Source organism: Heteronotia binoei, chromosome 9 (assembly GCF_032191835.1).
Source record: "Heteronotia binoei isolate CCM8104 ecotype False Entrance Well chromosome 9, APGP_CSIRO_Hbin_v1, whole genome shotgun sequence".
Taxonomy (NCBI): domain Eukaryota; kingdom Metazoa; phylum Chordata; class Lepidosauria; order Squamata; family Gekkonidae; genus Heteronotia; species Heteronotia binoei.
This window is the reverse complement of record NC_083231.1, coordinates 125,998,394-126,024,136: the sequence shown is the minus strand read 5'-3', so window position 1 is coordinate 126,024,136 and position 25,743 is coordinate 125,998,394. Positions and strand designations below refer to the sequence as shown.

General features: G+C 54.7%; 2 protein-coding genes across 2 annotated transcripts in view; both read left to right on the top strand.

Annotated features, from left to right (window-relative positions):
- The window catches only part of DCTN1 (dynactin subunit 1), a 158,581-nt gene that overhangs the window by 113,566 nt on the left and 19,272 nt on the right, over positions 1–25,743 (top strand). The window lies entirely within an intron of this gene.
- Positions 14,847–25,432, top strand: LOC132576867 (homeobox protein notochord-like). The gene is made up of 2 exons (XM_060246107.1): positions 14,847–15,059; positions 25,274–25,432. Exons 1-2 carry the CDS (start codon positions 14,928–14,930, stop codon positions 25,430–25,432), a joined length of 291 nt encoding a protein of 96 aa, XP_060102090.1. The 5' UTR covers positions 14,847–14,927.

Below are 25,743 nucleotides of genomic sequence, written 5' to 3'. Positions count from 1 at the left end.
GGGTTGCTGGGCAATTCCTGGAGATGTGGGAAGGGGGGCTGGGGAGGGCAGGGAGGCATAAGGCCATCCAGTCCGTCTGCCCAGGTCCTACCCAGGCAGAGTCGTGCTCCATGAAGGGCGGCTGGGTCAGGGCAAAGGGGGGTGCCAGCTGCATCCTTGCCCACCTCAGCTCTTGGGATCTGCTGGCAGGGCTGGTGGAGGGGGGCTCCTCCACCCCACCCCCGAGGGCCCAGCAAGGCAAGAGGAGGCAGTTGCTGGGCACAGAAGCCGGCGGAGAGAGAGGAATGCGGCTGGGCGGGAGGGGGGTGCCTGGGAGAAGAGCCGGTCCTCTCTCCCTTCACCCCCCCCCACTTGTGGGACCGGCTGCAGGCGGCTGAGCTCCCTGCCCTGCCTCCCCCTTGGGCCTCCAAAGCCCTTCCCAAGTGCACTTTGTGGGCTCAGAGGTCCCTTGGGAGCTCAGCTTTCCTTTGTTGAAACTGCCTAAGGTGAGATCCGTTCTGCCCAGGCCTAAACTCCAACCCTCACCTGAGCAATCCTGCCTCCCCCTCCCACCGCCCCCTGGAAGGAAAGAGGCTCAGGCTCTGCCTTTGGAGGGCCTCCAGGAAGAGGGGCTTCCACAGAGGGATGGAACAGACTGGCTAAGCTTGGCATGTCAAAGGCCTATGAAGATGTGGCTGTCTCTGCGTGGGAGGAGGGGCTGGATGCCCTCTCCAAGTTCGGCTTGAGCCCCCTGGCCTTGGTTTTGGGGAGAAGGTCCATCTAAGCCTCTCCCACCCTATACCAAGTGTGAGACCAGTTAGGATGAGATATTTTCGGAGCAGAAGGAAGCCGGCTCCAGCAACCAGGCAGAGAATGCAGATTCTGGCCTGCAGGGGGCAGGTTCATGGGCTGGAGTCGGAGTTGCCAACCTACAGGTGGGGCCTGGAGCTTTCCAGACTTCACAAATCTGTCCCCCTGGAGGAAATGGCTGCTTTAGGGGGTGGAGTCTGGGTCCTTGCACACCCTGATTATTCCTGGCTTCCTGCAGCTCCTCCTCCAAATGCCCAGGCACTTCCCAACTCTGGGTACCAAAGGAGGTCAGCCTTAGCAGTGGGGAGGAGCACTGGGGATGTCCGGCCTGTAGCCAGAGCCCTCCAGACTGGCCTGGGCTTGGGGTCTCCATGTGAAACCACTTTGGGGGCCAGTGGGGTTTGGAGGGCCTGCCCTGGGCAAGGATCTGTGGGGGGGGAGTCAAAGCTTGTTCCCAGAGCAGCTCTCTTTGCCCCTCTGTGTGTGGGGGGGGAGCCACTGCCAGGCCCATGGCTGCTCACGCGCCACTGCAGGATCAGGCCCACTGCAGGCTTTCCCATCTCTGCCGGGCTGGGTCTCTCAAGTTAACAAGATGGCAGGCAGGGGCTCTGCCAGCCGGCGAAGGGCATCACCCCACAAACGCCCAGGAGACAAAAGGGTCTCTCTCGCCGACAAAGGCCTGCAGCCTTTAATGATGCTCGCCCCTCCCTTTGCTGTGGGGATTAAGAACACGCTGTTCTTGTCAGGGCCACAAGACAAATCCGCTGCCCAGCACCCGCCCTGGCCCTGAGGGGGTTGAGCCCCTCTCCATTTGTGATCCCTTTGTGGTGGCTCCTTTGCCCCCGGCCAGGGAGTCTGGGAACCACGCGGGAACTCCCCTCGGGCCATTAGCATCCCAATTAGGAGAGGACAATGCCAAGGGGGGGAGGCTGGGGGCTGCCCTGGGATTATGGCGCACTCCGGACTGTTCTTCTGCCAAAGCAGGGCCACTTGGTCGATCATTCCCAATTAATTAAAGAGGGGGGAAATCCAGGTTCCGGATGTCTTCTCTCCTGGGCCAGACACCCACTATTCGGCTGCAAGAGGATGGAGGGGGAGCCATGATCAGCGCATGAAGCTGCCACAGACTGAATTGGACCCTCAGAGCCCAAAGTCCATACTGCGCAGTGGGGGGGGGGGGCGGAGATGTTCTAAGCAGAAGCTGCCGCTAGGCCAGGAAGGGATCCAGGGCCTTCTATGCACTGGACCATGCAGCCAGTTTGGTGAGAGAGCCAGTTTGGTGTAGTGGTTAAGTGCACGGACTCTTATCTGGGAGAACTGGGTTTGATTCCCCACTCCTTCACTTGCAGCTGCTGGAATGGCCTTAGGTCAGCCAGAGCTCTCTTATCTGGGAGAACCGGGTTGGATTCCCCACTCCTCCACTTGAAGCTGCTGGAATGGCCTTGAGTCAGCCATAGCTCTCTTATCTGGGAGAACCGGGTTGGATTCCCCACTTCTCCACTTGCACCTGCTGGAATGGCCTTGCGTCAGCCAGAGCTCTCTTATCTGGGAGAACCGGGTTGGATTCCCCACTCCTCCACTGGCAGCTGCTGGAATGGCCTTGCGTCAGCCAGAGCTCTCTTATCTGGGAGAACCGGGTTGGATTCCCCACTCCTCCACTTGCAGCTGCTGGAATGGCCTTAAGTCAGCCAGAGCTCTCTTATCTGGGAGAACCGGGTTTGATTCCCCACTCCTCCACTTGCACCTGCTGGAATGCCTTTGGGTCAGCCAGAGCTCTCTTATCTGGGAGAACTGGGTTGGATTCCCCACTCCTCCACTTGCAGCTGCTGGAATGGCCTTGGGTCAGCCAGAGCTCTCTTATCTGGGAGAACTGGGTTGGATTCCCCACTCCTCCATTTGCACCTGCTGGAATGGCTTTGAGTCAGCCATAGCTCTCCTATCTGGGAGAACCGGGTTGGATTCCCCACTCCTCCACTTGCACCTGCCGGAATGGCCTTAGGTCAGCCAGAGCTCTCTTATCTGGGAGAACCGGGTTGGATTCCCCACTCCTCCACTTGAAGCTGCTGGAATGGCCTTGAGTCAGCCATAGCTCTCTTATCTGGGAGAACCGGGTTGGATTCCTCACTTGCAGCTGCTGGAGTGGCCTTGGGTCAGCCATAGCTCTGGCAGAGGTTGTCCTTGAAAGGGCAGCTGCTCGGAGTGCCCTCTCAGCCCCATCCACTTCACAGGGTGTCTGTTGTGGGAGGAGAAGGTAGAGGAGACTGTAAGCCGCTCTGAGTCTCTGATTCAGAGAGAAGGGCAGGGTATAAATCTGCAATTCTTCAGGGTCCGACTGGCCACTGGAAGGATGGCTCAGGGGCCAGTGGAGCTGTGTGGGCATCAGGCAGTGCCAACCGAGTGCCACAGAAGCAGCCTGCTCAGTGTGCAGGTGCTGAGTGAAGGAGGAGGCATCAGGTCAGAGGGCTGGGTGGGTCACACCTGAGGGGCATGCAGCTGGCTGCCTTGTGTGTGAGGCGTCCTCCTCTGCTCTGGGTAGGGTTGCCAAGCCCAATTCAAGAAATACCTGGGGATTAGCAGCCCTCGCTCTGAGTCATCCTCCCTGCAGGAAGAGCGGTTCGGCCAGGAGTCCAAAGTGGCTCACCACGTTTTATCTCCAGAATGTCCTCTAGGAAATGGGGAGCCCAAGTTGAGAACCTCAGGGACATGATGCCTCATTAAAATATGAAAAATACTTCTTAAAATATCAAAGATTTCAGGTGTGAAGATAAGGGGTGTGAAGATATCTTCACACCCCTTCCAACCCTCCCAGCAATCAACACAGAACAATGGTCACATTCAACAGCCAGTTTCCTTATCACTACCCTTCCAGGAAGCCCCACCAAACAATGGGCACATCCACAAACCAATTGCCCTTTCATCACACCCCCTCCAGCCTAGAAATAGCAGCTCTCCAGCAGCCCTGGCCCCACTCAATGCACAGCAGCCAAGAAGGTCTGAGCGCCTGCTCCGGCTGCAACGCCACTGAGGATGTTCTCCGCAGCTGAGAATGAAACGTCTGGAAGGAAAACTTTCTCCAGTAGAACACGGCACTTGAGCCCGAAAGATTCTACAAACCCTAACTTCTTAAAATACCCAGGCGCAGCCAACGTTCTGTGGCCCCACCGAGTTCTTCAAATGCTTCTGAAGAGTTCAGCACCACAAACCCTCCCATGCTGCCAGTGCCGGATTAAACCCTTGGCAATCAAAATCTTGGGGGACCCCTTGCAAAGTTACCTCAGAGTCCGAAGGCCCAGCCTGCCATCCCCAGGCCCCCGCTGCAGCCTGCAGGCCCCTTCCCAGAAGCCCCTTTGACAAAGCTGTGGGGGGGGGAGGCAGAGAGAGGCAGGTGCCCCAGGCAAGGTGGGCCGAGAGCAGCTCAGTCGCTGCCCCCACGTGCAGTGTAGGCGGGGAGGGCTGCAATCAGGGGGGAACCAGGAGGGAAGCCAGTCCGGGGCTCCTAAAGGTGTGGGGGCCCAGAGGCCAGTGCCCTGCATGCTGCTTTGGGAGGAGGGAATCCGTCTTCCGGCCTCCTCAGGAAGCTCCACCACATCCGAGGGCAGGCCGGGCCTCTTTCTCACAGGGGCTGGAGCCATCAGAAGACAAAAGGGGTGTTTGGGAAGAAGAAGAAGAAGACATTGGATTTATATTCTGCCCTCCAGAGCGGCTCACAATCTCCTTTACTTTCCTCCCCCACATCAGACACCCTGTGAGGTAGATGAAGATATTGGATTTATATCCCGCCCTCCACTCCGAAGAGTCTCAGAGCGGCTCACAATCTCCTTTCCCTTCCTCCCCCACAACAGACACCCTGTGAGGTGGGTGGGGCTGAGAGAGCTCTCCCAGCAGCTGGCCTTTCAAGGACAACTCCTGCGATAACTATGGCTGACCCAAGGCCATTCCATCAGCTGCAAGTGGAGGAGTGGGGATTCAGACCCGGTTCTCCCAGATAAGAGTCTGCACACTTCACCACCACACCAAACTGGCTCTCACACTTGCACTTGCTGCCCCCCCCCCCCAGAATCCTATACTGAAATTTTAAAAATGTACCCTGAGGTTACTTATCCCCACTTGGGGGACAGGGATCCCTAGTTTGGAGGCCCTGCCCCCACGTCAGGGTTATCAGAAAGTGAGGGGGTGGGTTTCAGTGTCTACCAGGCTCTCCATTATACCCTATGGAGACTGGTCCCTATAGGGTATATTGGAGAATCAATCCATGGGCATTTGGGGCCCCCCTGTTTTTTGAGAAAGAGCTTCCAAATTTCCAGCACAGCATCTGATGCCCCCCTCCCCCCAAAAGCCCCACAAGGTGTCCCTGTCCTCCAATGGAGTGCAGTTCCTTTAAATTTGATGGCCCTTTGGAGTTCAATTATACTTGTCACAGTCTTGCTCCTGGCTCCACCCCCAAAGTCCCCAGATATTTCCTGAGTTGGCCCTGCCAACCCTAACCCAAAAAAGGGTTTGTGCACCTGAAAGCTTCTATCCAGAATGAAACTTGGCTGCTCTCCCAGGTGCCTGACTGGCACAAAGGTGGTTCTGCTCTTCAGACCAACACGCCTGCCCACCTGGGTCTCTCCTAAGAGCTGCTTGTTTCCGAATAATCTGCGGTGACTTCTTTTTGGTTTGTGTTTTATGTGTGCGTGCGTGTGTGCGTGTGTGTGTGTGCGCTCATGAGGCTGGTGTGCACCTGGAAGTCACGGCGACCCCTGCTGGGGGCCTGGAGGATATTCAGAGAAGTGGCTGAAGAAAGCCTGCCTCTTCTTCCTGACTGCTGGTATTCCAAGGTCTCCCATCCATGTACTTGCTGGAGGCAGCCCTGCTGGGAGCTCACTGGGATGTCCTGGGCTAGTTTAGTGTGTGGATCCTTACCTGGGAGAACCAGGTTTGATTCCCCACTCCTCCACTTGCAGCTGCTGGGATGGCCTTGGGTCAGCCATAGCTCTCGCAGAGCTGTCCTTGAAAAGACACCTTCTGGGAGAGCTCTCTCAGCTCCACCCACCTCACAGGGTGTTTGTTGTGGGGGGAGGGAGGACGATAAAGGAGATTGTGACCGCTCTGAGATTTGGAGTGGAGGGTGGGGTATAAATCCAATTTCTTCTTCTTCTTTCATCCAGGCCAAGGTCAAAGAGCTGTAGCTGTTGTTGGTTCATTTCCATTTCTTACCCTTCTTCATTACGATCTGCTTTGCTATTGAGGCTTTGGTGTCGCTCAAAGCCATTTCTGTAGGGTGGGCCCTAGTCCTTTATCTGTTTGTCCTGTGCCTTTCCTTCTGGCCCCCATTTTCAGCCAGAAGCAGGAAGAGGAAACGCCCCCTAAACTGGAGGAAGCGCCTCTGACCTCGGAGGAAGGAGGGTTGGATCCACTCCAATTAAGAAAAGGAAAGGTCCCCTGTGCAAGCACCAGTCGTTTCCTACTCTGGGGTGACGTTGCTTTCACAACGTTTTCACGGAAGACTTTTTATGGAGTGGTTTGCCATGGCCTTCCCCAGTCATCTACACTTTCCCCCCAGCAAGCTGGGTACTCATTTTACCGATCTTGGAAGGATGGAAGGTTGAGTCGACCTTGAGCTGGCTACCTGAAAACCCAGCTTCCACCAAGGACTGCATTTAGGTCTTGAGCAGAGAATTCAGACTGCAGTACTGTAGCTTTAACACTCTGCGCCATGGGGCTCTTAATTAAACTCCAATTAAACGGAGGAGTTAACTGACTTTTCAGATGAAGCAGCCCAAAATTCTATGTGGTTAGAGTGCTGGGACAGGATCTGGGAGACTAGGTTTGAATCCCTGCTCCTGCTAAGAAAGGTCGCTGGGATGACCTTGGGCCAATTAGGCACTCTCAGCTTCACCTACCTCACAGGGTTGTTGTGAGGGTAAAATAGAGGAGAGTGACCTCTGACATCACTCCTGCTGGAGGAGAGAGAGTCCTCGCTTCAGGCAAGCTCTGCTCCCTTTGTGCTCTGGCTGCCCTTGGAGTCCCACTGGAATTGCTGGGCGCTCTTTCAGGCCCAGACAGGCAATCCACAAAGGGAGGCGGCTGCCCAGCATCCATTGTCAAGACTGGTGAGTCAGGAGAGCCCCCCCCCCCAGGGCTTGGGCTGCTTGCATCAGGAGAGGATAATCCCCCACCCCCACCAGGGCCTCCGCAGCAGCAGAGGGAAGGACAAAAGCGGCCTGCCTTACAAGGCTGCTGTCCAAACCACCCATGTCCAGGAAGCTGTCTGAACACATCACACACCACAGGAACATGGTTGCCAACTCCAGGATGGGAGACTCCTGGAGATTTGGGGGTGAAGCTCGGGAAGCCAGGTTGCCGACTCCATGTTGAGGAATTCCTGGGGATTTGGGAGTGGAGCCCCTGCAGGGGAAAGTCCTTGGTGGGTTACAAAGCCACGGAGCCCCTCCCCTCTCCAAAGCAGCCACTTCCTCCTGGGAGCAGATCTCTGTTGTCGGTTGAAATTCTGCGGGGTCCCCAGGCTGCACTTGGAGGTTGCCTGCACTCTGGAAAGGCAGCTTCCCCTCCTCGGCCTGCAGGCTGGAGAAGAAGGAGAGGAAGAAGAGCTCAGTGGTGATGTCTTCCTGCCAGGCAAGGGGCTGCTCTTGGGGGTTGCCACCTCGGGGACAAAAAGTCTTGGAAAGTCTGGGGAACGGAGGGATGCCCGCGAATGGCATCATTATGGGGTGGGGGAGACTTGTCTTGGCAGAAGTCTGGAGGTCCCTTCCAACTCTATGATTGGACCATTCAGGCTACGATCCATCACTGCCATGCCCCTTTCCTACTCAGCATTCTGGGGCAGCGGATGATTCCCTCCCTCATCACCCCCTCCTGCCTGGTTGACAAGGGGCCCTCCCCCCCATTAGTACTGTGTGCTCCGCTAATGTTTTCCTGTTTAGAAGCTGGAGATTTTCACCCCCTGGTAATAACCTGAGAAATCTCACAGCAGCGGGCAAGCTGGCCTGGCGGGGGGGGGGGGGAGGGGGGGCTCAGCCACCTGCCTCTTGGGACCCGGCCAGGCCAGCAGGCTTTATGCAGGAGGGCAGGGGCTCTTCCAACCCACCTGCCTGGCAGGAAGGAGGGAGGGAAAGAAGGCAGAGTTGCTAGGGAGAAAGTGCCCATGGAGGAACAGGGGGAGGGCTGCCCCCCTTCCTCTTTCTTTCCAGGGGAAGGGAGCTGGAGGGGCTCCTGGGAGCATTCAGGCAAGGAGGCCACTGGCCCCCCTTTTCTAAACAACCCCCCCCCCCAGCCCAGAGTCCAGGAGTGAAAAGCATTTCCTGGTAACTGCATTAAAGAATAGGGGGGCATTAACATTCCAAGCACCTTGACAAGAGATGAAAGGGCCTGGAGGAGGCAGAGGGGGGAAGAGGCCTGGCTGGGCTGCTCCCTCCTCCTTCCAGATGTTATTATGGGCTGCCTGAAAGGAGAGCTCTCTTTCCGCCTAGGCACAAAGCTGCTGCTGGCCACTTCAAACGCTTCTAATTGATGCTAATGACCATTAGATGGACTGGGGCTTGTTCCCCATTGAGGCTCGCAGAGCGGAGGGGCATTTTACAATCCCTGGCACACAAAGCCCCCCCCTCTCGGCCCACTCCCCCACTGGGCTTCTCAGAATCTGGGCTTTTCCCACCCCCAGCCCAGCCCAGCCCCCCTCGGCCCTGGCACCCTGGGGGCTCCATTCCTCTGCTTTGCCCATGAGAAATTTCACACCTACTCTGCCCCCCCCCCCTTTCTCCCTTTGGGGAAGGGGCTAGCAGCATTTCCATCTCACTCCAGCTGCAAGGGGGACAAACAGCAGCAGAATGGCCCCCCACTGGAGGGGGTCCGTGCCAGGCCTGACCCAGGACATCTCCCCCCCTTTCCTGCAAGGCCTCAAGCGGTTGCATGCTGCAGCTCCACAGCCGGGGGCCTGTGCCTCAAGGAAGCCTGGAGTGCAGGAAGCTTCATCGGCACCCCTGAAACTGCCCCCCACCCCAAATTGTCCACTGGGGTGGCTTCTGTAGCTGTCCCAGGAAGCCAAGTCAAGGAGTCTTTGGGTGGTCCGATCTCTGCGGGGTTTTCTTTTCGAGCCAAGGTTCAAATTAGGGAACTGTAAATGGAACTAGAAAGGAAAGCTTCCAAGCCTCACCCCTGGGGGAGAAAAGCCCAGATGGAACCAAAGGTGAGAAAAGCCACAGGAACCCCTGAGCTGAGATTCCCCTAATCAGGGCCGGTTGAGGTTAAAGAGCATGTCTCTGAGCATATGCAGAGTGTGCTTCCATCACTTCACTGTAAAGGCTCCTACATCGGATGATGTAGCTTCCTTTAAGAAGCAAACCGCAGCACCTTCCACTTTTAGAAAAGAACCACCATTTGAGGTTCATGGGGGAGTATTCTCACAAAAGACTACGCCAGGGATGGCCAAACTTGCTTAACAGAAGAGCCGCATAGAATACACATCAGATGTTTGAGAGCTGCAAGACATGAATGTTTGAGAGAAGCAAGGGAGGGAGGGAGGAAAATAGGTGGAGAGGTGGAAAGAGAGCAACTTTAACTTTATGCATTCTCCAAGCTGCCAGCTGGCTTGGCTTGGAGAAGTGATTTCAAGAAGCAAATGCCAGTGGGGCAGTGAGGGCTCTGAGAGCCACACAATGTGTGCGAAAGAGTCAGTTTGGCCACCCCTGGGCTATGCTGTGGTATGAGACTCTATCAGGAACTCTGGCCAAGGAGCGTCGTTGTCTCATGCTGTGTGTCAGTTCAGGCTGCTTCTCTCTGCCCCAGGAGGGGGAAGCCATTTCCTCTGGGGGTGTGCAGAGGGCTTGTACTCCATCTCCATCTCTGAGCAGTGAGGAGTTTCCTCAAGCGGCAGCCAAGGCATGGCAGGCAGCCCTGCAGGGTCTTCCAAGGCAAGCGACGTTCAGCGGTGGCTTCCCCTGCCTGGCTCTGCTTAGCAGCCCTGGGCTTCCTGGACAGGCTCCCCCTGCCCCCTGCTGAGCTCCGGAGGTCTGAGCAGGTCAGGCTCACCTTGGCCACCCAGATGGGGAAGTGGTTCCAGTGGGCAGATGAAGGATTGAGATGCAGATTCTATTCCTTTCGGTGCAATTCTAATCACAAGCGACACCCTTCTAAATGACAATGACCCTGGATTATAATCCGCCCTCATTCCTGAATCTCAGTCCAGAGCGGCTCACAATCTCCTTTATCTCCCCCCCCCCAGAACAAACACCCTGTGAGGTGGGGGAGCCCACTGGAAGAATGGCCTAGAAGGCGTGGCTCTGACGGGTGTGTAGTGCTGCCCACAGAGGAACACAACACTGCAAGCCAAGGAGGGTCTGGCCAAAGGGCTCTCTGGGCTAAGAAGCCCATTGTTGAAGAAGATATGGGATTTACACCCCTCCCTTCACTCTGGATCTCAGAGTCTCAGAGCGGCTCCACATCTGCTTTAACTCCCCCCGCCCCACAACAGCCTCCCTGTCAGGTGGGTGGGACTGAGAGAGCTCTCACAGAAGCTGTCCTTTCAGAGACAACTCCTGCGAGAGCTCTGGCTGACCCAAGGCCATTCCAGCAGCTGCAAGTGGAGGAGTGGGGAATCCAACCCGGTTCTCCCAGATAAGAGAGCTCTGGCTGACTCAAGGCCATTCCAGCAGCTGCAAGTGGAGGAGTGGGGAATCCAACCGGGTTCTCCCAGTTAAGAGAGCTCTGGCTGATCCAAGGCCATTCCAGCAGCTGCAAGTGGAGGAGTGGGGAATCCAACCCGGTTCTCCCAGATAAGAGACCTATGGCTGACCCAAGGCCATTCCAGCAGCTGCAAGTGGAGGAGTGCGGAATCAAACCTGGTTCTCCCAGTTAAGAGAGCCCTGGCTGACCCAAGGCCATTCCAGCAGCTGCAAGTGGAGGAGTGGGGAATCCAACCCGGTTCTCCCAGATAAGAGAGCTCTGGCTGACCCAAGACCATTCCAGCAGGTGCAAGTGGAGGAGTGGGGAATCCAACCCGGTTCTCCCAGATAAGAGAGCTCTGGCTGACCCAAGGCCATTCCAGCAGCTGCAAGTGGAGGAGTGGGGAATCCAACCCGGTTCTCCCAGTTAAGAGAGCTCTGGCTGACCCAAGGCCATTCCAGCAGGTGCAAGTGGAGGAGTGGGGAATCCAACCCAGTTCTCCCAGTTAAGAGAGCTCTGGCTGACCCAAGGCCATTCCAGCAGGTGCAAGTGGAGGAGTGGGGAATCCAACCCGGTTCTCCCAGATAAGAGAGCTCTGGCTGACCCAAGACCATTCCAGCAGCTGCAAGTGGAGGAGTGGGGAATCAAACCCGGTTCTCCCAGATAAGAGAGCTCTGGCTGACCCAATGCCATTCCAGCAGCTGCAAGTGGAGGAGTGGGGAATCAAGCCTGGTTCTCCCAGATAAGAGAGCTATGGCTGACCCAAGGCCATTCCAGCAGCTGCTAGTGGGGGAGTGGGGAATCAAACCCGGTTCTCCCAGAGTCTGCGCACTTCACCACTACACCAAACTGGCTCCCAAAGAATCCAAAAGTTCAAGAAGTCAAGAGTGTGAAGGCCCAACAGTTCTATATCTAAACTTAAAACATTAATATTACCAAATATACAAAAAGTGCATATATGTATTACAGAGCAGATAAAAACAAATATAGACCCAAAGAGCAGCCTCCAATCCGAATAAATCATCCCGGCCGTCATCTCAAGCACAAGCCAGGTGTTTTGGCCCACAGAGCTTCTTCTCAGCGGTCGAACCAAGTTGTGGCACCAGAACAGGATGTCAGACGATGGGCTCCAGACTGCAGCTACAAAATGTTTTGGGCCAGGAGAGGAGGATCCCCCACTGAATGGCCATTCAAGCCAGGTGTGCCCGACCAGGGCGGGAGGTTATTTCCATCTCTGCCTGAGGTCCCCCCAGAGACTGGGGACAAACCCATCTCCACTTGGTCTGGTGTCTGGAGGGGCCGGAGAAGCTGCAGGGGTGATGGCGACCTCTGCTCTCTTGCAGGCCGGGACCCCCCCCCCCCAGGTCAGGCCTGTCACCTCAGACTGCCAGCAGCTCCTGACACCTCCTCCTACCTCCTACTTGGAGAGGAATTGAACGTGTGGAGCAGATGCTCTAGCATTGCAGGGATCCGGGCAGAAACCTGCCTCCCTTTCTCACTCCCCAGCCCCCAGGGCAAGAGACCCCCCTCCGCCTTCATCCCCGACGCCGCCCTCCCGTCTCGCTTTTCTGGCCCTAAAGGGCGAACACGGATCTCTAACGAGAGGCGCAGCTCGGCCCCTGCTTCTGAGTAGCAATGGGGGGACCCCGGGGAGTCCAGCGGCGCCCTTAAGACCAGCGAAGTCGCATTCTGGAGAGAAGCGGTGCTCTGCAAGCGCGAAAGGGTTAGACCCCGAATTCGACTCGCTGGGCCTTCAAGACGCCGCTGGGCTCTGGCTGCCTTCTGCTGCTTCTGCCCGCCCCCCCCCCTACTTTGGAGGCAGCTCCTCCGGTCCCCTCCATTGCAGGGCTCGGGCTCCTGGGCAAACCCCCGGCGTGAGCTCCCGCGGCCTCTCCCGCGCCAGGCGGCGCAGAAGGGAGCGCCAGGGAAGGGCCCGCACTTGGGGGCTGGAAAGTCGCCCGCCCCCTTGGGCCTGGGCCGGCGCTGCTGCTCTCCACGCGTTCCCCGCGACACGCAACCGCCCGCGAATTCCGACGAGCACGGGCGCGCCAGCAGGTGCCGACCCGACGGGGCGGCTGCTCGGGGCGGGGGGGCGGGCGAGCGGCAGCCTCTTTTGCTGCTGCTCGCGGGGCGGCCCCGCCCTCCGTCCCAGCCGGAGCCCGCCGGCCCTATAAAGGGCGGCCCAACTTCCGACGGCGGCTCCAGCGCCAGGATGCTGCACAGCCCGTCGGGGCCGGCCGGGTGGCGCGAGCTGGGGGCCGCGCCCGCCCCGCTGCCCCCCAAGAGCCGCTTCGACATCGAGTCGCTGCTGGCCAAGCCCGAGCCGCCCCCTCGGCGCTGCCGCCGCCCCCCCGACCCCCTGCCCGCCGCCCTCTGGCCCGCCCCGCCGCGCCTCGCCTGCGCCCTCGGCCTCCTGCCCTGCCCCGCCGCCGCCGCCGCCGCCCTCTACCTGGCCGAGCCGCCCGCCGCCTTCCTCCCGCCCCCGCCGCCGCCCCTCGGGCCCTGCGCCCAGCTCGACTGCAAGAGCGCTGCAGCCCCCGCAGGAACGGCAGCAGGAGGTGAGCCCCCCCCCCGCCCGTCCCCTCGGCCGCCTGCGCCCGGCCCGCCCGCAACGTGGCTCCGCGCCCTCGGGGAGGGGAGGGGAGGGGAGGGGAGGGGGCCGGCAAGGGCGCGGTCCCAGGGTGGGGAGGAGCGGCGGCCGGCGGCCTCGCGGGGTCCCGGGTGGTTTCGCGCCGGGGATGAGCCCGCCCGCCCGCCCGCCTGAAGCTCCCGGAGAAGTTCCGCGGGAGGGCAGAAGGTCCCTTGTCGAGAAGGCGCTGCCATTGCCAGAGAAGAAGGCCGGTCTTTCCCTGTAGCAGTGATGATAACAGGTTTGGTTTTGCTGGCGGTGAGGTGCTCTTGGTGTCTGTGTGTGACCCCAGCGGGGCTATGGCGAGATTGCCACAAAGAGGCTGCAGGACGACACTCTTCTAAGAGGTGGCTTGCTTTAACAGTTGACTTCGTCTAGTAAGGTTGAGAAATGCTGGGCCTTCTGATAAATGTAGTGCTTGTCTTTGGCCTAGCCATAGGGTCGACTCTCATTTGCTTGTCTTTGCTAGCAAACTGTCTAATGACTTAACACAAATCTGAGAGTCCCTGAGAGTCAGACTCCACTGTGCGACTGAACAGCAAAAAAAATAATTTTGTTCAGTAAAACTTAAGATCTAACAGCCTGAAGGATTCTTCCTCGGTTTGCTGGCCTGAGTTCGGAGGACACGACTCCACATTGATTCATTTGGGCTGTCAGAAATTAAACTTTCCCAGACAACTTTCATCCGGTAGATCCTGGAGGTGTCTGAGGCTGGATGTTTTGATAGGTTCATCCGGAATAGAACTAACCAGTCCAGATTCTCTCGCTGGATGCAGGATGAAACCCTCCTGCTAGAGAGGGTGATGTGGGTCTCGGGAGTCTAGCTGGGCTTGTGCCTCCCCCCCCCCCCGCCTGGCCCTTGTCACCCTGCAAACAGTGCCGGCTTGCACGTGGAGGATGGAACTCCGGAGTGCAGGATGCTTTCTAGACAATGTGGGAGGACAGGGCCCACCCCACCATCCCCTGCCCTCAAGGTAGACCCGACACCCCTCACCTACCTCGACCCCCACAATCCAGCCTCTGCGGTTCTGAGCAAGAGGCAGCAACAGGGGCCCCGTCGGTTGGTCGGTCGGTCACAGCACCAGGGAGGCAGGCGATTAGGTGTGAAATGGAACTTGGTATACTTGTGGACTCTGCTAATGGTGGAAGAGGATACAGAATCCTAGACCCTAATGCACGTACTGTCAAAGAATGCCATGTGGTATATATAGACGGCAACAGTGTTTTGCGGGCTCCTATGTATATACCACATGGCATTCTTTGACAGTACGTGCATTAGTGTCTAGGATTCTGTATCCTCTTCCACCATTAGCAGAGCCCTCAAGTATACCAAGTTCTGCTCTGGGGTCTAGTTTTCCCCTTTTCTCCTTAGGTACAAAGCATCTGCGTTTGTCGCTTGGACACTTGCCCAGGCAGGCAGAGTCTGTCCCTCCAGGGGCTCAAGCCAAAGAGTCTGGCTGTGCTGCCCCACAGAAACTCTCTGCATGGGGGAACTCTTCCTCCTCCTGGGCTACATTCCTGTGTGCAGCAATGCTGGAGTCCCATGTTGGGAAGCATTCAAATCCCCCCCCACACACACACTCACTCACGCTGGTGGTTGAAGGGGAAGGCTGAGAGAGAGAGAGAGAGCGAACGTGTCATCCGTACAGGGGTGGCATGCCACAGGTGAATGTTTGACTCTCCCATTACTCAGCTTTTTTTGGGGGGGGGGGTCAGGTCTTCTGAGGCGCCGTATCTGACCCCACCCTGTCTCCCCTTTGCAGTGCCAGGCCTGGAGCTCTCTCAGTGTGGGTCAGTCCGCTCCCTGGGGGCTGCCCTCCCCTGGCGGCCGGGGGCTCCCTGCAAGATGAAGAGGGTCCGCACCGTCTTCACTCCTGAGCAGCTGGAGCGGCTGGAGAAGGAGTTCCTCAAGCAGCAGTACATGGTGGGCACGGAGCGTGTGGACCTGGCTGCCACCCTGCACCTCACGGAGACCCAGGTAAGGGCAGCGGGGGGGGGGGGCTGGCCCCCCTTGCGAGATCAGGGTTCTCTATGCTGGTGCTGGCAGTGCCAGGCCAACGGGCCCCTTCTCGTGCCTCTCTTTGCTGTCGCTTTTCATATTGCAGCTGTTACCAATCTTGCATTGCTTGCTAAGGAGAAAAGCAATCCCAGAACAGGTATTCTGGAATGCAAAAGTGGGCTCTCGGGCATTGTTGTCACGCTTCTCACAGCCTTTTGAGGTAGGCCAGTGTTGTCATCCCAATATTGCAGATGGGGGAAGGCTGAGACAGAGAGAGAGAGAGAGAGAGCACCAAGGTGTCATCCATACAGGGATGGCAGTTACACTCTCGGTTAAGAGAATGTGTCTGCCACATCTCTAGAGACCTGCAACTCCCAGCGCAAAATGAGGCAATATCATAAAAAATCACATTAAAAACTGTCAAGAATCATAACCTCCTCAGGAAAGGAAGACCAGGCATCTTTTAATAAATGTGCCTTGCGTAAATCAAAGGGCACAACCCCACCCCCCACCCCAGATCCACAGCAACCGTTTCCAATCGACTCGGCTTGTCCACAGCAGGAAAATCCAGTGGCAAGTGATGGCCACAGCACAGTAGCCAGTGAATGTGGGGGCCCCTCTGATGAGCAGAGGAGAGAATGGGTTCCAGGGACCTCCCAGATCTCAGCTCTTCCACTTAGCCAATGGCCAGCAGTTACTCCCATGGCTCTGTTTTCTTTGGCTCTTCAAAGGCCGAAGAGATCCAGTGTTGGCCCGAGGGATCCATGGCTTTCTTTTCATTTTTCAAAACAAAACAGGCAACTTTCTAGCAATGTTCCCTCTAAACTGCAGAGTCTTGTGAGCAAAAATTCTCCTTTGTGAGCTCCTGGCATTAAAGCTGTGAGCTCCTGCATATATTAGTGTGCTCTGAGGTCATCCTTCCTGAGCTAAGACCAAAATGTGTGAGCTGGAGGCTAAAAATCTGTGAGCTAGCTCACACTAACTAGCCTTTCGGGCACTTAAAAGCATGACGCCAGCACATTTCTGCTCCCATCCATAAGCCTGTTAGGTGGTTGGATCATATCGAACCCTCAGCCAGACGGGGTTGAGCAGAGAAAGAAGGGACTGTCTTCATTTGCTCGATACATTCACTGCTCTGGAAGCTGCTGGAAAATGACAGTAACGGGTTCAGACTAGGGATGTGCAAAAAAAAAAAAAAATTCAGTAGTACACGGATTCGGAAATATATGGGGGGGAAAAATAGGAATCCTGTATATTTCTGAATTCCATGGTCGGAATAGCTGCATATATGGTAGATGCGCAGCTATTTCTGAATATATGGCCCCATTATACCCTATGGGCCATTGAAATCAATGGCAAATAGGGTATATATGAAGCCGCCTGGAGGGGAGGGGGTTTGAGGGAGAGCCTCCAAATTTGCAGGGGACTCTCCCCTACAAACCCCCCAAGTCCCAAAAAGATTGGGCCAGGGGGTCCAGTTCCTGGGGCACCCAAAGCCAAACCTAACTTCACACCAGAGAATCTCTATAGGACCCAAATGCACTAAATACATCTATCTACTCTATGAACCCTGCCACACAAAACGCAATCTGCTCAAGGTCTGCTCTGCAGACCTGGCTGCAGCAAACCCAGATGCCAGCTCTCCAGCCCTGCCCCAAAGAACGCGGGAAGAGCTGGCCAAGCACAACAAGCATGCTGGCTCTGGGTCTCTCACCCAGGTGCCAGCTTCCCTGCCACAGAACACACAATCTACAGATGCCAGCTCTCCAGCCCTGCCCCAAACAACATGGGAAGAGCTGGCCAAGCACAACAAGCCTGCTGGTTCTGGGTCTCTCACCCAGGTGCCAGCTTCCCTGCCACAGAACACACAATCTACAGATGCCAGCTCTCCAGCCCTGCCCCAAACAACATGGGAAGAGCTGGCCAAGCACAACAAGCCTGCTGGTTCTGGGTCTCTCACCCAGGTGCCAGCTTCCCTGCCACAGAACACACAATCTACAGAGGCCAGCTCTCCAGCCCTGCCCCAAACAACATGGGAAGAGCTGGCCAAGCACAACAAGCCTGCTGGTTCTGGGTCTCTCACCCAGGTGCCAGCTTCCCTGCCACAGAACACACAATCTACAGATGCCAGCTCTCCAGCCCTGCCCCAAACAACATGGGGAGAGCTGGCCAAGCACAACAAGCCTGCTGGTTCTGGGTCTCTCACCCAGGTGCCAGCTTCCCTGCCACAGAACACACAATCTACAGATGCCAGCTCTCCAGCCCTGCCCCAAACAACATGGGAAGAGCTGGCCAAGCACAACAAGCCTGCTGGTTCTGGGTCTCTCACCCAGGTGCCAGCTTCCCTGCCACAGAACACACAATCTACAGAGGCCAGCTCTCCAGCCCTGCCCCAAACAACATGGGGAGAGCTGGCCAAGCACAACAAGCCTGCTGGTTCTGGGTCTCTCACCCAGGTGCCAGCTTCCCTGCCACAGAACACACAATCTACAGATGCCAGCTCTCCAGCCCTGCCCCAAACAACATGGGAAGAGCTGGCCAAGCACAACAAGCCTGCTGGTTCTGGGTCTCTCACCCAGGTGCCAGCTTCCCTGCCACAGAACACACAATCTACAGATGCCAGCTCTCCAGCCCTGCCCCAAACAACATGGGGAGAGCTGGCCAAGCACAACAAGCCTGCTGGTTCTGGGTCTCTCACCCAGGTGCCAGCTCCCCACCCCCCAAAAAAAACCAGAACCAGGAAAAGAGACAACAAGAGAAGGCCAAGAAACTCAACTGTTAAAAAAGTGGCCTTTTAAACAATGAAAATTAGGCCAAACAGCCCCGCAAGAACCAGAAGAGAAAAGGAACAACAGCAGCACAACACAGCAGCAACAAATCAAACACAGAATCCTTTTAAAACAGTAAAAAACTTAACTTTTAACAATACAGGAACTTTACCAACCCCTCCCCCCCAAAAAAACCCTTCACCCCAAGAAATTCAAGCCACCTAAATCAGGAAAAGTAAAAGAACACTGCACTTTTAAAAGTCCTCTCACTAAAGTAAGATATGGGCAAATTGGCAAAACCCCCCCCACCCCAGGCCCCTTCCCCCAGCAGAACCCTCTAACCCCAAATAAGCTACCCACCACCTAAATCTGAATAAGTAAAGGGACTCTGAGTCTTAAAAAGTCCTTTTACCAACTAAAATAAAAACAAGAACCCCAAGACTGTCTTACCTTAGACATCTTCTCTACTCCAGGCAAGTCTGGTAAGGCTGAGAGAGAGCAGCAGCAGCTGAGGCCAAGGGCCAGCACAGCACAATCTCTCTCTCACACCAAAACAGGGGCAATGGAGGAGTCCAGCCAGGCAGACTCCTTAAAAGGGTTCTCTGGCCATAAAGAGAGCAGTTTCAAAAGGATTGGCCAGATAACAGTGCTTACTTGGATACCCAAGTAAGCAAAAGATCAAAAGAACAACAATGTTGCTGATGCCTGGGCCGTCAGCTACACAACAGCCCTGCAAAGCATGCATTTGCAATGCATTTTGCAAATGCATGCTTTGGATTGGCTGCTGGGGCTCCACTTCCCCCTCCCTGATCCCAGGGAGGCTATGGGAGAGGCGGGAAAAGGCTACCAAAAGCGGGAAAGGAGGCAAGCAGCTCCCCTGAGGCTGCAGAAGCCCCTTTCCCGCCTTTTCCATGGATTTCTGTATATTTCCAAATATCTATATGGAAGTATACGGGGAGCCATACTCGGCTCCCGCATAATGGGCCCCAATTGGATTCGGTTGTATGTGATTCCATATACAGCTGAATCAGGGGTGATTTGGTGGTTGATTCGGTTTGGCAGAACTGAATGCACACCCCTAGTTCAGACAGATTGTGTGCCACAGATGAGGAAAGGTATAAACTAATCTGAAGGGATGCCAGCAGAACTAACCAGCAAGCCCTCCAGGCCAAAAGGGCATCTTGCCCAAATGAGGTGGGCAAGGAGAACATAAGAACATAAGAGAAGCCATGATGGATCAGGCCAGTGGCCCATCCAATCCAACACTCTGTGTCACATAAGAACATAAGAGAAGCCCTGTTGGATCAGGCCAATGGCCCATCCAGTCCAACACTTTGTGTCATATAAGAACATAAGAGAAGCCCTGTTGGATCAGGCCAGTGGCCCATCCAATCCAACACTCTGTGTCACATAAGAACATAAGAGAAGCCCTGTTGGATCAGGCCAGTGGCCCATCCAGTCCAACACTCTGTGTCACAAAAGAACATCAGAGAAGACCTATTGGATCAGGCCAATGGCCCATCCAATCCAACACTCTGTGTCACGTAAGAACATCAGCGAAGCCCTGTTGGATCAGGCCAATGGCCCATCCAATCCAACACTCTGTGTCACAAAAGAACATCAGAGAAGACCTGTTGGATCAGGCCAATGGCCCATCCAGTCCAACACTTTGTGTCATATAAGAACATAAGAGAAGCCCTGTTGGATCAGGCCAGTGGCCCATCCAATCCAACACTCTGTGTCACATAAGAACATAAGAGAAGCCCTGTTGGATCAGGCCAATGGCCCATCCAGTCCAACACTTTGTGTCATATAAGAACATAAGAGAAGCCCTGTTGGATCAGGCCAGTGGCCCATCCAATCCAACACTCTGTGTCACATAAGAACATCAGAGAAGCCCTGTTGGATCAGGCCAATGGCCCATCCAATCCAACACTCTGTGTCACATAAGAACATAAGAGAAGCCCTGTTGGATCAGGCCAATGGCTCATCCAGTCCAACACTTTGTGTCATATAAGAACATAAGAGAAGCCCTGTTGGATCAGGCCACTGGCCCATCCAATCCAACACTCTGTGTCACATAAGAGAAGCCCTGTTGGAGCAGGCCAATGGCCCATCCAGTCCAACACTCTGTGTCACATAAGAACATCAGAGAAGCCCTGTTGGATCAGGCCAATGGCCCATCCAGTCCAACACTCTGTGTCACGTAAGAACATCAGAGAAGCCCTGTTGGATCAGGCCAATGGCCCATCCAATCCAACACTCTGTGTCACATAAGAACATCAGAGAAGCCCTGTTGGATCAGGCCAGTGGCCCATCCAATCCAACACTCTGTGTCACATAAGAACATAAGGAAAGCCCTGTTGGATCAGGCCAGTGGCCCATCCAATCCAACACTCTGTGTCACTTAAGAACATAAGAGAAGCCCTGTTGGATCAGGCCAATGGCACATCCAGTCCAACACTCTGTGTCACATAAGAGAAGCCCTGTTGGAGCAGGCCAATGGCCCATCCAGTCCAACACTCTGTGTCACATAAGAACATAAGAGAAGCCCTGTTGGATCAGGCCAGTGGCCCATCCAGTCCAACACTCTGTGTCACGTAAGAACATCAGAGAAGCCCTGTTGGATCAGGCCAATGGCCCATCCAATCCAACACTCTGTGTCACATAAGAACATAAGAGAAGCCCTGTTGGATCAGGCCAATGGCCCATCCAATCCAACACTCTGTGTCACATAAGAACATAAGAGAAGCCCTGTTGGATCAGGCCAATGGCCCATCCAGTCCAACACTCTGTGTCACATAAGAACATCAGAGAAGCCCTGTTGGATCAGGCCAATGGCCCATCCAATCCAACACTCTGTGTCACATAAGAACATAAGAGAAGCCCTGTTGGATCAGGCCAATGGCTCATCCAGTCCAACACTTTGTGTCATATAAGAACATAAGAGAAGCCCTGTTGGATCAGGCCACTGGCCCATCCAATCCAACACTCTGTGTCACATAAGAGAAGCCCTGTTGGAGCAGGCCAATGGCCCATCCAGTCCAACACTCTGCGTCACATAAGAACATCAGAGAAGCCCTGTTGGATCAGGCCAATGGCCCATCCAATCCAACACTCTGTGTCACATAAGAACATCAGAGAAGCCCTGTTGGATCAGGCCAGTGGCCCATCCAATCCAACACTCTGTGTCACATAAGAACATAAGGGAAGCCCTGTTGGATCAGGCCAGTGGCCCATCCAATCCAACACTCTGTGTCACATAAGAACATAAGAGAAGCCCTGTTGGATCAACACTCTATGTGACATAGAGTCCAACACTCTATGTGACAGTCCAACACTCTGTGTCACATCAGAGAAGCCCTGTTGGAGCAGGCCAATGGCCCATCCAATCCAACACTCTGTGTCACGTAAGAACATAAGAGAAGCCCTGTTGGATCAGGCCAGTGGCCCATCCAATGCAATGCTGTGTCACATAAGAACATCAGAGAAGCCCTGTTGGATCAGGCCTGTGGCCCATCCAATCCAACACTCTGTGTCACATAAGAACATAAGGGAAGCCCTGTTGGATCAGGCCAATGGCCCATCCAATCCAACACTGTGTCACATAAGAACATAAGAGAAGCCCTGTTGGATCAGGCCAATGGCCCATCCAGTCCAACACTCTATGTGACATAAGAACATAAGAGAAGCCCTGTTGGATCAGGCCAGTGGCCCATCCAATCCAACACTCTGTGTCACATAAGAACATAAGAGAAGCCCTGTTGGATCAGGCCAATGGCCCTTCCAGTCCAACACTCTGTGTCACATAAGAACATCAGAGAAGCCCTGTTGGATCAGGCCAATGGCCCATCCAATCCAACACTTTGTGTCACACAGGGGCCAAAGCCACTGTCACACAGGTGATATCAGGAAGTCCACTGGTGGGGCCAGGACACTAGAAGCCCTCCCACTGTTGCCCCCCCCCCAAAGCACCAAGTATACAGAGTACAAAACCATCACATCATGTGATCTGGACACTAGACTTCTGTTGATACAGCCCAAAATTGCATTGGCTTTTTTAGCCACCACATCACACTGTTTACTCAGGTTCAGTGTATGGTCCACTAAGACCCCTAGATCCTTTTCGCACATACTACTGCTAAGACTACTGCCCCAGACAGAGAGTTCCATCTATAAAAAGGTAGAGGTAGTCCCCTGTGCAAACACCAGGTTTTCGACTCTGGGGTGAGGTTGCTTTCCCGTTTTCACGGCAGACTTTTTACGGGGTGGTTCGCCATTGCTTTCCCCAGTCATCTACACTTCCCCCCCAGCAATCTGGGGACTCCCATCTATACTTTGTGGCTAATAGCCACAGTTGGGCCTCTGCTCCATATGTTTCTACAAACCCCTCTTGAAGCTGGCTATGCTTGCAGCCGCCACCACCTCCTGTGGCAGTGAATCCCATGTGTTAATCAGTCTTTGGGTGAAGAAGGACTTTTTTATATAAGGAAGAATGCAGGATCTGGCAAAAGAAAGGTAAACGGATGAGAAAGCAGGCAAAGCCAGACTGTGAGAAGCATGCAGCTAAAAAGCAATTGGACCAACCAGAAGGGTTTCTTTAGATACATCAGATCATGGGAAGGAGGGCAGGAAGGCTTCCCTCTCGTGGCCCTTTCTGACACGCCCACGGGAATGCTGGTGGCCACTTTGGGGTGAGGCAGCAATTTTCTCCAGGCCAGTTTGGCCCCAGGGGTCCAGGGGTCGGGGTTTTTGTCATCTGCTGGGCAAGGAACAGGTGTCACTGGAGTTATGTGGGGAGAAGCATTTGTGAGTTTTCTGCCTTGTGCAGGGGTTGGACTAGATGACCTTGTAGGTCCCTTTTAGCTCTATGATCCTGTGTTCAGGTAACCCCTGGCTCAACAGCCTGTTGGGCCACCTGCCCTGAACTCAGTGCTGTGGGGGGCAGATTCCCTGCAGCCTGGGGGTGGATTCGTGCACCTCCAGGGGTTTCCCCAGCTTATTACTGGGAGTCATGGAGGTTTTTAAACAGAGGCAGGATGGCCGTCTCACAGCAATGCAGATCCTGTGAATTTAGGGGGAGGTCTTTGTGAGTTTCCTGCATTGTGCAGGGGGTTGGACTAGATGGCCCTGGAGGTCCCTTCCAACTCTGAAAGAACTCAAAGTTGAACTTGTGGATCTTCTGACAAAAATCTGTAATCTTTCATTGAAATCTGCCTCTGTTCCTGAGGACTGGAGGGTAGCGAATGTCACCCCCATCTTTAAAAAGGGTTCCAGAGGAGATCTGGGAAATTACAGGCTAGTCAGTCTGACTTCAATACCGGGAAAGTTGGTAGAAACCATTATCAAGGTCAGAATGAGTAGGCATATTGATGAACACGGGTTATTGAGGAAGACTCAGCATCGGTTCTGTAAGGGAAGATCTTGCCTCACCTGTTACATTTCTTTGAGGGGGTGAGCAATCATGTGGACAAAGGAGACCCAATAGATGTTGTCTACCTAGACTTCCAGAAAGCTTTTGATGAAGTTCCTCATCAAAGGCTCCTTAGTAAGCTCGAGAGTCATGGAGTAAAAGGACAGGTCCTCTTGTGGATCAAAAACTGGTTGAGTAATAGGAAGCAGAGAGTGAGTATAAATGGGCAGTCTTCGCAGTGGAGGACAGTAAGCAGTGGGGTGCCGCAGGGCTCAGTACTCGGTCCCATGCTCTTTAACTTGTTCATAAATGATTTGGAGTTGGGAGTGAGCAGTGAAGTGGCCAAGTTTGCGGATGACACTAAATTGTTCAGGGTGGTGAGAACCAGAGAGGATTGTGAGGCACTCCAAAGGGATGTCTTGAGGCTGGGTGAGTGGGCGTCAACGTGGCAGATGAGGTTCAATGTGGCCAAGTGCAAAGTAATGCACATTGGGGCCAAGAATCCTAGCTACAAATAGAAGTTGATGGGGTGTGAACTGGCAGAGACTGACCAAGAGAGAGATCTTGGGGTCGTGGTAGATAACTCACTGAAAATGTCAAGGTAGTGTGCGATTGCAATAAAAAAGGCCAACGCCATGCTGGGAATTATTAGGAAGGGGATTGAAAACAAATCAGCCAGTATCATAATGCCCCTGTATAAATCAATGGTGCGGTCTCATTTAGAGTACTGTGTGCAGTTCTGGTCACCACACCTCAAAAAGGATATTATAGCTTTGGAGAAAGTCCAGAAAAGGGCAACTAGAATGATTAAAGGGTTGGAACACTTTCCCTATGAAGAAAGGTTGAAACGCTTGGGGCTCTTTAGCTTGGAGAAACGTCAACTGCGGGGTGACATGATAGATGTTTACAAGATTATGCATGGGATGGAGAAAGTAGAGAAAGAAGTACTTTTCTCCCTTTCTCACAATACAAGAACTCGTGGGCATTCGATGAAATTGCTGAGCAGTCAGGTTAAAACGGATAAAGGGAAGTCCTTCTTCACCCAAAGGGTGATTAACATGTGAAATTCACTGCCACAGGAGGTGGTGGCGGCTACAGGCATAGCCAGCTTCAAGAGGGGATTGGATAAAAATATGGAGCAGAGGTCCATCAGTGGTTATTAGCCACAGTGTGTGTGTGTATATATATATAATTTTTTTTTTGACCACTGTGTGACGCAGTGTGTTGGAATGGATGGGCCATTGGCCTGATCCAACATGGCTTCTCATGTTCTTATGTTCTAATTCTTCTATGATTCTAACCGGCTTCCTCCTCGGGAGGTGGTGGGCTCTCCTTCCTTGGAGGTTTTTCAACAGAGGCTAGATGGCCATCTGGCAGCAATGAGGATCCTGTGAATTTTGGGGGAAGTGTTTGTGAGTTTCTTGCCTTGTGCAGGGGGTTGGACTAGATGGCCCTAGAGGTCCCTTCCAACTTTTCTATGATTTTAACAGCAGCAGCACTTTTCCCCATCCAAACCTCCTCTCCTCCTCAACCAAGAGGACTATCCAGCCTGTCCTTCAGGGGCCTTTGGGGTAGAATCTGGGTTAACAAGAACCAGGAGGTCAGAGGGCAGCCTCTCGGAGAGAAGAGGGGGTGGGCTGAGAACAGGTCTCCTGCCAGGCTGACGTGGAGCAAAAAGCTCAGCAGACCCTGGCTGCTTCTCATGGAGTGCCAGCCGTGGTCTTGCGGTTCAGAGCAGCGGACTCTGATGTAGGGAAGCAGGTTTGATTTCTGTGCCCCCTCTAATCTGAGGACCAGGTTTGACGCCTCTCTCCTGCTTCACGGGCAGCCAGCTGGGTGGCCTTGGGCCAGTTCCCGTTCTTGAAGAACTCTCCCACTCCCACCTGCCTCACAGGGTGTCTGTTGTGGGGAGAGGGAGGGAAAAGGAGGTTGTAAGCACCCAATCGCCTCCTCTTTCACTAGCCTCTCTGGTGCTGGCTCTCACTGCTGGGTGATCTCTGCCCTCCCTGCAGGTGAAGGTTTGGTTTCAGAACAGAAGAATAAAGTGGCGGAAGCAGAGCTTGGAGCAGAAGGCTGCAAAGCTGTCTCAGTTTGGTACAACACAGTTGACTACCTCCGAGCGGCCTGAGGAACAGGGCAGTGAAGAAGACCCCTTGGACGTTGACGTCTAGGTGCCCGGAGGCCTTTCCCCTCAGCTGCAGATCTTTTTGGAGTCCGTGTGCCTGTCCTTTGCTACTGGGAGGAAGGAGGCGGCCTGGCCCAGCTGACAGGGACACCTCCAAGGGCCACGTCTGGCAAAACTTCCGGTGAGCTGTGCCCATCTGCTGTCCAGCGCTTTGTTGCTTCCACACACACTCCAGGGGTGGCTGCTACGACCTGGGCAGCAGGATGATACCAGAGCTTGCATCCATCTTAGGGCCGTGCTGTTTGTTCTGTAGCCAGCCTGGGGCCCAGGAAGTGTCTCTGCCCAGCGTGATGGAGG

What these genes read in the sequence shown, in the direction of transcription:
- LOC132576867 (XM_060246107.1), top strand. Translation starts at nt 14,928, where the DNA reads ATGAAGAGGGTCCGCACCGTCTTCACTCCTGAGCAGCTGGAGCGGCTG. An exon ending in TGCACCTCACGGAGACCCAG is followed by an intron (nt 15,060 to 25,273) that starts GTAAGGGCAGCG and finishes CCCTCCCTGCAG; the next exon opens with GTGAAGGTTTGGTTTCAGAA.